The sequence below is a fragment of the Homalodisca vitripennis genome, chromosome 3 (genome assembly GCF_021130785.1).
Source record: "Homalodisca vitripennis isolate AUS2020 chromosome 3, UT_GWSS_2.1, whole genome shotgun sequence".
Taxonomy (NCBI): Eukaryota; Metazoa; Arthropoda; class Insecta; order Hemiptera; family Cicadellidae; genus Homalodisca; species Homalodisca vitripennis.
In genome coordinates, this window is record NC_060209.1 from 71,367,517 (window position 1) to 71,384,028 (window position 16,512).

A 16,512-nucleotide genomic window follows, 5' to 3' on the forward strand; every position below is an offset into this window, starting at 1 on the left:
GTTAGTGGAATCTTGGTAACACCAGTTAATTTACACTGTTTTAAAATCCAAATGGTATTTATTGAATATTATTATGTTGCACAAAAGAAACACATAAAAACGTTATGTTTTTTGAGCCTTTTTGTGTTTTGTACGTACTCATATTAAGTTTAATTTCATTACTCGACAATATGGTTTCCAATAATTCAGTACCAAATAAACTTGGGTTTTTCTTTAAATTACGTATTCTCTTTTGGATGTCATTTTAGTACAAAATTTGAAATAGCCAGTTAAAAAGAACATTAATTACTTTCTGAATGCTCGTAGAAAATGCTCATGAGCTGTCTTTTAAACAATTATCTCATATTTTGCGTACTTCGTAGGTACTAAAACCAGTGTGATTTGTATTTACCTGTATATGTTATATAATGTAAATATGATATCAGTGAGATAATAATTTATAACAATTAATATATTTAAACTTACTATAAAGCTTAGGGCGATTGCGGAATTTTTATAAATTCTATGGTAATCACTAAAATCCCATCAATATCATTCATAGCGTATTATTATTAATAGAAAATCAGCGCATCGACGTAAACATAATAGTGCCAAATGCCAATCTTCTAATATTAAGATTATGAATAAGCTCATATGATTGCTAAAGTGACTTGACGTAACATTCTATCCTGCTTATCGTTATCTGGAAGTGAATAAGGTTAAATTATATCATTCAAACCTCCACATTGTTTGGATTATTGTTTTATTTATATACAAATGAAATTTATACCTATTGTGTTAAATTTTACTATGAACTTTTATAAAGCAGTAAATTTAGTTTTTAATTTTCGAACCCTAAAATTATAATATATTTTGAAAGAGTCAAGAATTAAATAGCTAAGCTTTAATTTGAGCAAAATATTTTTCTAGAAAACAAGTTTGCTATGATTTCTCTTTCCTGTGGTTAAGCGTTTCAGCTTTATCCTCGGCCTCAAAACTTGACTTATATCTCAAAAGTCTTATTATATTAATAGTAATATTATATATATAATGTTATAAAAAAAAATATATATATATATATATATATATATATACACACACACACATGTTTCCTAAGCATACTTTTAAGTATAAACCAGTCTTTATAACACAACTTTGGTTAGTTCACTGACTAACTTACCAGTTACAAACAAAACTAAAAGATTAATCTAGATTTAAGTATAATAACATCTATTATTTCCTTTAAAAAATTGCGTGGCTATCTTGTTTTAAGTCGTACGGCAAGAGATTGTATCCATGCAATAAAAAATACGAAAAGGATGTCCATGGTAAGTCAAGCCCCTCTTTTAGCATCTGAAGCAAATAACTTGTTGTATAGAGCATGGACTCACTCACGCTATTTCTACGAACTAGTTTGCATTTTTAATAATGTGATATTTTATGTAAGCTTTCTAAAGACGTCACTTGAGTAGTTTATGCCAGAAAGAAAAACAAAAATAAAAGCTCTTTCACATTTATAATATTATTAGTATAATAATCATAAATACTAGTTCTTTCTGTGACAAAAAATATGCAGGATTACTGGAACTTTTTGCTGTTATGAAAACAATCAAGGTATAATTTAAAAAGTATTAGTTATTTTAAAAGTATTTTGTTGGCATTAGCTATCGTGCAATACTAATTTTTATAATTTATAAATACAAATAAACAAAATCATTTTGACAACCTAACTATTTGTAGAAGATTTTCTTTCAACAATGTCTGAACGTCCTCTTTGTGATATTCTGCTGATTCAATGCGTTTACCCACATCAAGTATGTAAACATAATTTATATAATGATATGGCAAACACGAGAATACGCATGCAATCCATTCGCTACGTATATAGATGTGGAAAGCCATCAACAAATTACTGTCAACATGACGTCGCAGGATGAATTGAGACGGTAAACATGTAAATTTAGTTTCAAAGCGTTTACGAAAACCTTTTAAAACGATGTTTAAGTACCGAAGTATTCGTTTGATATGTTTTAAGTTAACAAACCAGGTAACGTCTAATTTATTGGAAAAATGACTGTCACAGTAATAACATTTGTCAATTTAAGAATAGCAAGCAACCATTAAATGCTGCAATTGATTTTTTAATCCAACAAAATTTAAATTTTATGCCTATTAGGTATAAAGTTTCCCTTACTTCACGCCATATACACTGTAAGACATAAAAAGTGGAACAAACTTTCACCGTATCTACTAAAATCCTTCTACAATCCATTTTTAAAAGTAAATATTTTAAATTCTTACCATTGTTATAGATATGCACCTACATCATGCAAACCGTTTGTGATGAACTGTCTAATGTAACTGATTTTATCACCAGATGGATAACAAAGTTGCAATACTTCACCATTCGTACTTAAAGAGCCCTTGAACACTTATGGCTATTGCTAACTTTTTTTCAAACTCTAATGTCTGTACCGGTCAGATACTAACCTCCTCTGGCTGAATGCCTGCAGACTACGAGACCTACTGTCCATCTTGGCTGTGATAACCTGCTGCTCGATGTATTCCCACTCCTCCTTTAAGGCTTGCTGAAACTGTGTCAGGGCCTACAACTTATTGTTCCGTATAACTTAACAGGTATATAACGTATTATATTATTCTAACCTTAGGTTTTTGCGTTTTTTTATCATTCCGATTTTTTTCATAAATCCATACTCATTCAAATTGTGGCTTATTTCTGACGACCGTGTTTTGAACCAGTGGAAACCAGTTTTCATTAGTCTAAAATCTCTACTTATTATTCAATTACGTACCAAGAGAATATATTTTTTTATTTCACTTCCTGGGGTGGAGGGGGAGGATTGTGGCATCTGTCAATCTTAATTTGTTGGACGGTGGTCAACTTGGTCGCCTTACCGAGCCTTCTTCCTAATGTTAGCTACAGCTGGTTGTGTTGTCTGCCAATTCTGGTTGTCAACCTCGTTTCTAGATGAATTTCCAGACTCTGTAGGGTGATGTTGAGCTGCACAGTTAAGTGGACAGTGTGGTTCAATCAGAGCTGGCTGCAGTGTTCCAAGTCCTGGCAAAGTGTTGTGCTTTGATAACCGTAACTAGGTTTCTTTAAGTTTCACCTTAAATGATCCAAGTACCTCTGAAATTAATTAATTAGGACCCCACTATCTTTAAAATTAAGTGAAATCTCACAAAACGTTTAAAAATGAGATGTAAGAGAAATAGCGTAAGCCTTCTGAGTGAAAGGCTTCAATGACGCTCAGGTATATCCCATGGATGGACATGCACAATCGTCGAGCTATTTCTAGTTTTTGTATTAATGACGTATAAAACAATAATTTTCTTTGAGTCCACATTTGAAGTATTTCTCGAGACATTTTACGAATAGCCAGGGTTAAATATATAAAGGTTGTAGTTGAAGCAATTATACACGATACAAAGTTACTAAGTCACATGTAAAATGTAAAATGATTGGTTCATGTTTAAAAAATGTGATTACTATGGGAATTGTTTTTTACCAATGTAGTAACTTATAAGGCAAACATTTTTGTAACGCTCAAATGAATCTCCTGAGTGATACACAAAATCATCTAACTAGATGATGCCTATATAGAAATGAAGATACTTAGGAACATTTAAGTCATTTAGCTATCGATTTATCTTATGGAGAGACAGATAGAAATGAACTTTTTTCAGCCCCATCGTTAACACTCAACCAATAATATCTGAGATAAATTCTAATGAATGCTATTGTCTTTCCTAAGGGTCCCCACTAAATCCCCCTGTGTTCTACACAGGTTGTAGTTAGATCAAGCTTGAAATGGTGTTAAAGGTCAGCAGGAGGTGTTATGGCGCTTGCTGCTAAGCGGCTCACACAATCAAACAAGAGATACAGATAACCATAAGTTGTCTGGCTGCGCTGATTTATTTTATTTCCGTTGAAAATGTCTTCTGCTACTTAAAGATTATATGAAGCATGAATAATAATTCCAAAAAATAAATAAAATAGAAGACCTTTGAGGGAGAGTTGTTTATTTAGCCTTTATGCAACCGTGGGTAATGATTACATTACTAGCTAATGTTAATCAGGAGGTATCTTATCGGAACGAATATAGATTACAAATATATCGGCAAAATTGTGTAGTTATGATGCCTTTTGGGAAAATCTTTCATCTTTCAAAACACCTCTTCTGGTACGGGTTTAAGTCCCGGTGGAACAAGTAATTTTTGCGATTCATTGTTTATTGAAACTATTATTATAGTTTAATGAACTAATATTTCAATATAATATATTATATTTTATTGAAATATTAAGATAATCGTATATTAAATTCTGCTAGTATATAAATATAGAACAGATTCTAACATGCAATTATTTTAACGTTAACAGTTTTAAGAAATTGTGATTGGTTTAGTTTGGGTTTCAGATCAGATAGTAGAAATTATAAAACTGCTAAATGTATACTTAATATTAAAATTGGATTTACAGAAATATTTCAAATGTAAATATAATTCAACACCAATCATGAAATCTTTTACATTGCAACTTTGATTTAAATAAAACTGTGTATTGGTAAAAATATTTCCAAAAATAATACTTTGAATATGTTCCTATATGGATATGCTCGGTACCATCTCTGATAGTTACAAAACTAATACGATCATAGTGATAGTTACAAAAAACCTAATCATTGCATCATTTGCTTCTGTTTCTTAAAGCATGAAATAAAGATTCTTGTTTCTAGAATAAAATCACTATTTAACTTTTTATAAGTCACTAAATCTCTCTGAGTAAGTAAGTAATTTCCCACTCAGGGGTATAGTTAAATTGAAAGAAGAAATTGATTATTTTTACAATCTTTATTTCTACACAAGCCTATAAAACGAAGAACATTAAAACACATACTTCAAGGTCGTTTTGGCGGGCTGTTCTTTCTTGAGTAGGCACTGTAGACTTTATACCAAACGATGTATTTGGTCTTCACCAGCAAAACGGTTCCAGTTAGGAAAATTCGAGCAATTCTTTCCTTGGACATCTTGCTTGTTTGTACGATGTCTTTTATGAAGTAGTCATAGAAACATTTTGATTGTAGTTAAATTTATTTATTTCTCTCTTTAAATTAATTTCTATGGATACAAAAGAATGATTTTTTAACAATTCGACCTAAGAATATGTATTCGAGATACTGGGTTTGGATAGTGGATTTAAGAGTGGATTAAAAAGGATATTTACGTGGCACGTGCGAGGTCCTAAGTTTATTTTCGCCACCGTATACAGCGCAGTGGAATTCATCATGTTGGTAGATCCGTTCTCAATTACTTTTTTGTGTTTTTGATCTTTTATTCGTTTGTATTTTTCTTTGTTTTAGGCTGTGCATTGAGATGAGAGTTTTGAGAGTAAGAACTAGCGAGTTAATTCTTTGGCTTCCGACGATAGTCTATTCAACATTTGGTAAAATGAAGAATCTAGAAGGAAGGTAAATAAGTGGAAACCAACTATGGAACATTGTTTATCGTACCTGGTGGTAAAAAATACTACAATTCCCGACCATGTGTGTGGCTCAAGTGTTTAAATTTGTACAGAAATAAATATTTTTTGATTAAACTAATATTAAACGATTAAGCAGAAACTCTTGCTAAAGTAAAATAAACTTGTTACCGTTCTTTATAGAAACATTCGATGACGGGGCTATGAAACAATACTCACGTTTGCAAAGTGGAGACTCTAAGTAGTGGCGGAAAATACATGATATGGATAAGTGAATATTTTGCCTCTAGTATCTGTCAAGTTAAGGATTCCAAAGTTTTTTAGTTATAGCTCTAAAACGTTATATAGCTCTCGTACGTTATAGCTCCTAAATTCGATTTGGAAGGTCGACAGTATTTCCTACAATTCCACCTCTAGGGAATAGCATTATTATGTTATCGATTTGAAATTTGGGTAGTGGCCAAAATAGTTTAGCAAAGATATTTATCTCAAAATAAGTAACACACCATTGTAACGTCAACAGCTTAAATTAAATTGCTGTATTCCATTCTCTTTCCTCATCAAACCTATATACGTTGAGCTGGTAAGTACGTTAATAGACCGACGATGGTTGAATTATTCGTTCATTCGATGACTTGTACTGTCCAGAGAAATCTCCTCTGCAGAAGTAGGACCTGTGGACCATCATAATATTCCGGATGTATCCTCCAGATGATGAATACTGCATAAAAACGGATATATAATCCTCTTTTCTCTTTGTGTTTATTTGTGACATAAAGTATTTATTGTCCTCTGGCCGTTTTAAAACCTGTGCCATATACCCCTTATATTTTATTTCTTTTGAAATTAAAAAGATATTCTTCAAAAATATTAAAAATTAAAAGACATAAACACAGGAAATATCCCCCTTCACTTTCATAAGCCGATCGTCCTTAGCGGTTCTTACTTAAAGTCTAGAGGAAGAAATATACATGATCGAAATGAAGCAACACTGGACGTCGTACTTAATACGACATAGTAATCACAGCCATTGAATAGAGGAATGTTTTAGAAACGAGTCCCGAGAGAGATGAGATAGTAAATGAGACTAATTATTCCATGTCAAAAGTTTCCATAGAAAACTGTATTGAAAATACTCGTAGCAAGAGCGACGGTTTGAATCACAATATGTGTAAAACATTAAATAAATATCAAAATCTATAAATAAGGACTACTCTTTGTGTAACACATTATTATTTTTGTGAATTTGCTTGAAAAAGTTATTCTTAATGTACAATTTTGCCAGACTCAAAATATAAAGCCTATGAAAATGTGAGTGAGTCTACATTCTGTAATTTAAAAAGATACAGACAACGTGTTGGCTAAAGCGAAAGCATTGTAAATGGGGCAGAGCCTGCCTTTTTCCTTAAATAAGGCAATTTGTTTTCATAAGTACTAATTACGGAGAAAGAGAGTATTTTATAACGATAAGTTTTGAAGTCAAGTTCGCTGATGTACGCAATTTAATCATAACGCTACAACTGAATAAAAAACGAATAAAAAAATTAAAACATATTCTATATAATCTGTTTTAAAGGCCTAAATCAAATTAACACACCAACTTCTAAGTCAAACTTTTGTAGAGTTTAGACCAGTTTGCCTACCAATATTAAAAAAGAATTAAGCAAGAAACTAAGAAGAATTTAAAAATCAATCAACCCTTAACCAATACAATTGTTGCACACATTAAAGCAGTGACAAAAACAAACAAAACAAAAAAGCAAAGAGAGCAATCCATAATGCATAAATCTGCCCATCACCGCTCCATTCCGAACATCATATTTCTTATGTCAAATAACATATTATTGAAATTGAAGACTCTTGGAGCAATTGGATAATTCTTTAAATATTAATAAATGTTAATAAAAACACTAATTTTTCAAATTGTTTATTTTTTGGACGAGGCCTTTCGAAACCAAAGGTTTCATCTTTAGGCAACTCCGCAAATACATATTTACGTATTGTTTGTTACAATTAATATTAAAATAACATATGGTGTAAAAATGCAAATACAAAACTTTTGGAAAATACAAACATTAAAGAAAATAAAAACAATTTTCACCGTATGTTATTCAAATAACTGTTATTCAATAGGAGTTCGCGTGCAAAGCCACGAGTAACTGTTACTCAGAATATAAATTCGTAAAGAAATCTGAGAGTTTACCCTTTACTGTCAATTAGGTGAGCTAGTAATAGCCTAGGAACTTAAAATGTCCTTCCCTATAAATTATTAGGTAAATAGATTAAGAAAAGCCGCTCTGATTTTTTGAAGACGGAATTAACATTAAGGTAGACGCAAAGTGAGGTGTATGCAGAAGTGTAGGTGGAGATATAGTTCGAGGTATATGTTTAGTTAGATATGGGATAATAAGGTAGAGCAGGTTTCTCGCTCCTATAACGTTACAAATCATACACAAGTGTTCAGTATTACACTGTATGTAATATTATACCAAACAGATATGATTTAAGTTCACTGTATAATTTGAATACAATAGCAGTTTTCAATATTTTTAGGCGTGAGAAAAAAACATTTTCAGGAAATCATGTCCAACAAAATGTTTGCATCAATGTCTTTGTTGGGAAAAGGGACAAATAAGTATATATTTTTTTTATTAGAAATGGATTAGTGAGTAAAGGTTAACTCTTAATATTGAGTTAAAACATTCTTTAATTGTACACGTCCTATTACATATTCCGATATAAAAGATTTCCAAACACATGAGTGAAATGTTAACTATAAAATAATTCATATTACTTAAGGAAAAAAAAATCTATTTATGAGTACACAAAAACAGTTATGTAAACAATTCTTCAAACACAGTTTATGGTCTGTCACCTCAGAAAATAGTTATGGATCATAAATAAAGACTTTTAGTAGTTAAAGGATGCAATTTTGGCGAGGGTATTTCCCACCACAATATCCTGACGTCACGTAAGATGGATGATGCCATAACGTCACCTCTTTCGCCATCTTGGTATAAACGTATGAATAAGGGTTTAAATCCCGTGCTACGACAAAATTATACATTTTCATGTTGCTGAAGTGTATGTTAACATTATACTTGTTTATACATACAAAATTAAATACATACAATTCGAAAAGACTGGAAAAATACCTGAAATGGATGGTTTACGGTATATTCTTTTTATCCTTTATGAATATTTAGCCTTGTCACATGATTACATGATTTTTAAACTGCAATTGGAATATATAAACTCCTTACATATAATATATATTCTTTGCATTTAATAGACCATTGTATTAAACTATTTAATATCAGAAGCACTTCATGGGAGCACTTATTATGAACTAATATTCATACCTATTGCAAACTACGATTTCTTCTGAAATATGTGAACTTGAACTTGTAGAATATCACATGTACACTTTTTCTGGATACCTTGAATATCAATAATGGAATTTTAAACACTTGCAATCAGTATCGATAGACAACAAAATAAAGTAAGAATGAAGGGAAAGGGATACCAATAAATGACCCTGATATGATGTAGAAATGGCTTTTGATAAATGAAGGAATCAGGGGTGTTACATATGTCAATGTGCTTGAAAATAATCTATATACTATGAGCATCCTTTTCATAAAAGGATGAGTCAACACATTACACATAGTGACTGTGTTTTTTGTCTATAAGTAGATTAAATTATGCACTTAAAACTTCAATTATATTAAAAAGTGACGCGTTTGTCTATTTTGTTTCAACTATAATACAACACATAACAAATTTGTAACCTAATTGAAGTCACTGTGAATTGAAAACCGCAACTCACAAAATGTGCATTTATTATTTTTATACCGATTATAAATAATCTAGTTAATATTAATGTTTGTAGTAACACCTTAAAAATATCAATCGTAAATACGAAAAAGATTTTATAATAATAATTTTACTAGCATTTAATGCTAAGCAACTATAGCTCAAAATTAAACAGCTAATAAAACGCGAACAATCCTATATTATATTTGAATATATGTAAATATAATATCCCTGAAGGTAATATCTTAAAGAATATTGTGTCAACGAGAATAAATAGAGACGAGAAGAGTGACAACCGGCTCAGACAGACCACGATGTGGTGATACGACTGACACGTGCTGCGTAAGAATATACAATATACTTATTGTACCAAATAAAGGTTAAATGTTTACAATAATATCAATAGATAGGCTTATATTAGAGCATTCAGTCTTTAGAAGAAAAAGAAAGTCTTCAAAAATGACATCAAACATCAGTCACATGGTGACGTCATAACACAGGTCTATAGGTAGTCAAAACCAAATCGTATTGTTTTCACAATAAAGGCAAACTTTCATAGTCTGTGCAGTATTGCAATATCCGTAGAGGTACAAACACTGTGTGTTTTCTCAAGAAGAAGAGACAGACGAGAAGGTTGACAAGCGGCTTAGCCTGATCGTGACGTGACGACACGACTGTACACGAGCTGAATTCTAAATTGAATGTTTTATCACACTTGCACAGCCCATGCAGTATTATAATCATAAGGATTATACCGTTAAACTGTGAGTGCAGGCCTAATGTGACCTTCATTATGTAGTTGAATCGCAATAATTAATGTTTTTATAATAATTGCTATGGAGTTGACGTACAGTATAGGTGTTGTGATCCTGACTTGGGCGTGTAACAACACTCTCGTATGATTTGTTTACTTTAATTTATATTGCAATTGCGTGTATGGTTAGGTTTTCACCTGAGGAAGAGATCAGATTGCAGATTTTGAAACGTAGTATTAGTGATTTTTTGTATCAATACGATATAAAATTTCCGGAAAATCCCGATTTGTTCAAAATCAATCGATGAATATTTCATTGATCTTTCAGTCGAGAAAGATTTCATATCTGTTTATATATGAAAATTAAGAGATTAAATTTTGCAGGCAAATTCATTTCTTCAAAAATGAGTTCTGCTATGTGTCATGTTTAGGTCAAGTTAGTTTTATATGATTGTTTGTGGATATACCTGTCCGCGAGGTTACTCAAGAATCAAAAGAAAATTTGCATACAAAATAAGCGTAGCCTTTTACGACATGTGGTGTGGCTTACTAATAACTTTTAATATTCTAGGAATGTTGACAGATACACAATCGGTATTGTGGTTTTCTTTTATTTACTTGGTTATGACATGACTCAATGATTCCTCAAAAGGTCAATTCTAAATTGAATGTTTTTAATGATAAAACACTTACACAGACTTTTCAGTACTATCGCCTGAGTTGCAGCAAAGCCCATCACTCGTGTGACTGTGAATTTGTTACTACTACCTGACTGTCCACCCGATATATCGAAAATTAACATATCTATATTCTTCAATTGTGCATGAGGCTTTATTTCTATGACAAGAAGGTTTGACGGGTGGAGTATTATAATCTAGGAACAATATTCCATATAAAACTTGTGTGTTTCTCATGATAGTAAACACAAGTGGGAAAGTTGACAAGAGGCATATTCTGATCGTAACTTCAAGAGATATCTTTACACTGGATGAATCCTGAGTTATGTGTTTTTGAAAAAGATACACTTGAAGAGTATGTGTTGTACTATAATCTAACAGTAATATCCCAACAGGTCCAAACTCTGTTGTTTGTCTTCTCAGGTAAAAGAAAAATAAAATTCCTTTTTTTCAGCCGTTTTTATTTAAGCCTTATCACAAATCTAAATACTTTAGTAATTTTAAAATATTCTCATCTTAAAAAACTATGAGAATAAAAAGTTATCAAAGTAATCACTACAACACCTTGGGCGGGAGGATTTACGACATAGAGGGAAAATCTGAGAATTTATTAAAATTGCAATCGTTGACGCAATGGATGCTTCCTTGAATACCTGTGACTAAGCCAGAGTATCACGTAGCTAATTGAATACTTAAGCACCACAATATCTATAAGAATATGAATGAGGTTTCATCAGAAAATAATATCTGGATATTCAGGTTACACCCCAAAAAATAATATGACAGGGTGATGGAAGGAAACTTACGGGTAATAAATAATAGTTTTTATTAAAAGTACTGACAAAAATTCACACAGACATTTATATCGTTAAGGAAATATATTGTTTTCTGTGTCTACTGGTTTCTTTGTAACTAGTAGAACTGTATACGAAATATATCAGTCAAGTTTTACCTATAATACAAAAATGTATGTTATAATGATTTCAAAGTAAATCACTGTTACTATATTTTAAAAACAGTATAAATAACAATATATGCAAACAGACGGAAATATGATAAACTAAAATTTTGAATATTGGTTCATATAAATAACAAATGGCATGATACGATGTTTGTTACTGGTCTTAACTAATTAGGTTTTAAATTCTTGGCTATGTAAGTTAACTGCAGAAATTGCTCATTTTGAAATAGTATACATATAAGTTGTCTGTAATATTTTTAGTTTATCTAGAATTTTTATAGAAGATCAGAATAATTGTGAAATAAAAATACTCTCCATATCGTTTCGTTTATTTCAGAATGTCTTACCTATTTTTTTTTTAGAAAGGCTGTTTACCTTCTAGCCTTGATTCAAGAGTGTGTCTATGGTAAATACATTATGGGATAATCTTATGGATAAAGTGTGTATGTGTGTGATTTATGTAAAAACCCATACATCAGTTGCCTAAACGTAGTCCTCACATTTAGGGTTATTAGGTACTTAAATTATTTACCACATGTGGGTTTCATGACTCACGGATTCACGGTTACGCCCAACTAGAAGGAACATGTCGGAGACATTAAGGTGCCACCCACATAAGCGACATTAGTGCTGACACATGCCGCCAGGTGTCGTAGGCCTTCATTACCGTAACGTTGCTTAATGTGGTCGGCGGCTTCGTCGCGTAGCGCTGTCGCATCATGTTTACCCTCTCACAATCTGTATTTATATTTTCAAAGGGCGTTATTCATCGTTAATGTAGTAATTATAGATCTCCAATTTTTAAATTTGCAATTAAAAATGTCTATTGATATGCTTTGTGGTTTATTATCTTGTTTACTTGCGATAACAGCACTTGTATGCTAAAGATAAAGATGTACTGTATACTTTTAAGTTGAATACGTTACTTATTGATTAATTCACTCACAGTCCATATTAGAGAAGCAGATACAACTCGTAGTAATTCTGAAATACATATATTTCACGGGTTTTATTTTTCAACAGTATTTTATCACGATAAATAGAGAGTTCAAAATTAATAAAAAGTGGTAAATGGAAAAAATTAACTTATGTTGAGTGGATTATAAAAAAGATAGGCAAGGCGAACACATTTCTTTAGTTACCCCTTTGGAGTGCGATACCAGATTATCACTGAGTAACTTAATTGCTTCTCACTTTAATACCAGATATGACTAAAGCAAACTTATCAGTACTTCAAATTCATTCACTAGATCTGTGGGATTTTCCAGCATTATCAACAAATTTTAAGGGTTTCCTTTTAGTCACAAGTATTACATAATGCAAAAAGGGCCCAATCAGAAGCAAAACGTAATCAGAAACGATGGCAGGAAAAGAATATTGTAGGAACTCATGGTGATCCATGCGAGACACATGATTGCGTAGGTCTCAAATTAGAATGAAGGTAAGTGTCCCATGATTGAAAAAATCCGGACTTTTATGAAACGCGATTTTATGAATATTTTAGTTGATTGCTAAGAACTAGTTTACGCTTTTTACACAGACTAATGCCTGTAACGCCAAGATAACTATATTTTTAGTGTTATATTATGTTCACTAGTTAAATGTTTTAACAGCAGCTGCTAAACTTTTAAAAATATATTCTGAATTAAGTTGTATTTAGTTGATAAAAAATAACAATTTTATCTTATAAATGCATATTAGCAACTGCACTGCAATGTATTTTACCTACCGACATTAATAATCTAACTCAATGGAATATTAAAACAGAGTAGACAGATTTTTATTAAACAATCATTAGATAAAGATATTTTTAGATATGGAAATAATCTATCGAGGCTATAATTACAAAAATCTAGGTAAAAAATAGAACATCCTGTATAAGTCTTTTGATGCTGGTGTCAAATACAGGAAATGAAAATGTATGTTCTAAAACTCACTCAAATCATGTAAAGAAATTATTTTAAGATTTTTTTTACTTGTTTTCTTTTTACTATATAAGCATTTTAAACTTGCACAATCGAAGCAATATTGCAAGTTAAATCACAGCCAACAATGTCAATTACTCTATTTAAAATTTACGTTACAAATATTTGGCACCAAAATCTTTGTAAATAATATTTTATTAAAGGATTTAAAATATCCATTTAGAATGTGTTACATCTTAACCGCAAAGCTTTTTTCCATCGAAATATTTCATCAGCAGCTTTTATCTCCACGAAATCGTGGTTGATGACAAAATATGTTAGTGTAAGACTTTAGCGGGTAAACGTCACTCTTATATTATGATGTCATTTCTGTAATCCATCAATATTCTATAATGTCTATAATGTGAAGCAACATATCTACTTTCTATATATTTATGACAAATGTTTTAAACATACCGGTAATAGTTTTAAGCCTAGATCTAATATTTTACTCAGAATGGTTGATGATTGCATTATTTTCTGTCAACATTTAATGCGTGGAACATATTTCTAGTGGTTGTAAATTAAAAAACGGATTTTTTTATTATTTGTTCCATTTATGCATACAATACACTCACGAAAGTTTTAAAACATTTATATTTTTCATAAGTATTTCAATTTACACACTAAAACGAGAATCGATTTGGAGATTGCATATTGAATAGAAAAATAAACGTGAGCATTTCTAGTACAGAACCTAAGAAGAGATTTTCACTCTATAAGCACAAAGTTTTTTTTTTATCAATAGAATAACTACTCTTAAATAAAGTATCAATCATTAGACCTGCAAGTTTTAATTCAAGTAGAAATGGCAAGGTAACGAACATTTTTTAAATGTGAAGAGATTATTTTTCTCATATTTGTTATTTCCTTGCTTAATACTCTTAAGCCAATTGCCTTATAAGTTATATCACCACCGAAAAATTGGATAAAAAGATCGGTAATCTACTTTAGGGGTATCTTTATAGTTGGATGAAGTTTATTTAAGATGTATTTACATTTCTCATGGTTGGTACTAATTACCAAGCTGAGATATATATAATCAGAGAAAAGATTTTCAATTCCTACCACCACAAAATCTAGCGTGGCTCACGATTTTTTCAATCTAACCGTATTTTCATCTACAGACTTCAAGAAAATCCAGGTCCTGTGCTTATAAAATACAAACTGGTTCTCGGTTCTAGGAATATAGAAGCATATGTGATCTAGGTGTTTCATTTCTTTAATGGATTAAATTGCTAATTATTTAGTAACCTATGTTTCAGTTTAAAATATTAAAATGAATAGTATTAAAAGAATACTACTAATACCAAAGAACTTCCTATTTGTACATGGATAAAAAGCAACGTATGTAAATATTAATAAATGTATTTATTTAACGTGAATAAATACAAAATATAATGCTACTGTTGCTGACTTAAATAGTATTGAGCCCGTATGTTTCATAGAATCGACTCAGGATAGTTACATAATTGACTGATAAGTAGATTAAGAGATTGAAGATTTGCTCCCTTAAATGTATTATAGGTGGTTAGCTCCCACTGATCTAATATATATTTACATGTCTAACTGAAGGTTGCATGGGTGTCAAGAAAACACATGATTAGCAAAACAAAAAGTATACACAAACCGTTTCTTATAGAAAACCCCTTTGGATTCCTTGTCATTTCGACTAATACCAAATTGGTTCTAAGGTCCTGGAAGTTTTAGTTCTAATACAATGCTTTATCAACTTTACGAATTATATTCATCGTCCTTAATGTATTCCTTGATGAGTCAATTTCATAAGGATAACTTTCGATTATACTACGAAAAGAAATTGTTTTATTGTTAGGTTTATGATAAGAATATAATTAATTAGTGTAATTTGTTCGATTTTGCTGAGAAGCAAACGCTGAAACATAACCTGTTCTGATCTTTTATTTTGATTTTTCTGTTTATTTGAACAAACAATGAATGTTTTACTACTATAAATGGGAAAGTGTCGTATTAAAAATAAGAATGCGGCCGAATGGAAGAGGTCTAAAGAAAAAAAGAATGATCTACGTATTATTGTGTTGTTTTCGTTTGCTTAAGTATTTTGATTGTTTAGCTTATATTTTAGACCTAGACCTACGATAAATTTAAGGTGAGTGACATAATCTGTACTGTTCTTGTATGTTATCAATTTTGCTGGAAATTTGGGTTAATGTGTATTATAACATAGCTCTTAGTTTTAGGTACAGTCTTTGGGGTTACCACCTCGACCACCCTGCAGTCATCGGACCTGGCAGGCCTGAAGTGTGCAGAAATTACAATTCAATACGTAAGACGCTTCCATGTAAATGTTTATGCTGAAACAGGCAGAATTGAACAGTACAATTTTATTTTACGTTATGTTACTGTACAAATATAAAATCGTAGAACGCCTACTAATGTTGGTGCTTAAAACAAATTAAAATTGAATATTTTTTCCTAGTCGAAAAGGTGATTCAGTGGTGAAACTGCGTGTGTGTAAAAGCCATTTTATGAAGACTTTGGGAATATCTCGTGACAGAGTATCGAATGTATATAGGAAATACTTGGAAACTGAAAATGCTCCCCTTGAATCTCGTGGAGGTGATTTAAGAGGGGATTTGTATTTAGGAAGAAAACAATCTCTAAGGAAGTTTATTGAATCACTTCTAAAACTCCACTACTGTCGTGGAAAAAACGTTCACCGGCAGTATGTTTCAAGCGATCTACATAATCAAACAAACTGTGTAGTAATTATCAAAATATTTGTAGTTGAGATGGTGCTGTATAGTATTATTACTTCCGATATATCTTTGATGTTGAATATAATACCAGGTTTGGAGCTCTTGCAACTGACGTTTACTCTA

The 16,512-nt window shown here is 31.2% G+C and overlaps 1 protein-coding gene across 1 annotated transcript in view; it reads right to left on the bottom strand.

The window, feature by feature from the left end:
* Positions 1 to 2,441: 2,441 nt before the first annotated feature.
* The window catches only part of LOC124358233, a 32,612-nt gene continuing 18,541 nt past the window's right edge, over positions 2,442 to 16,512 (bottom strand). Inside the window, exon 3 of the mRNA XM_046810528.1 lies at positions 2,442 to 2,573. Coding sequence (XP_046666484.1) covers positions 2,442 to 2,573 — 132 coding nt within the window. The remainder of the gene's footprint in view (positions 2,574 to 16,512) is intronic.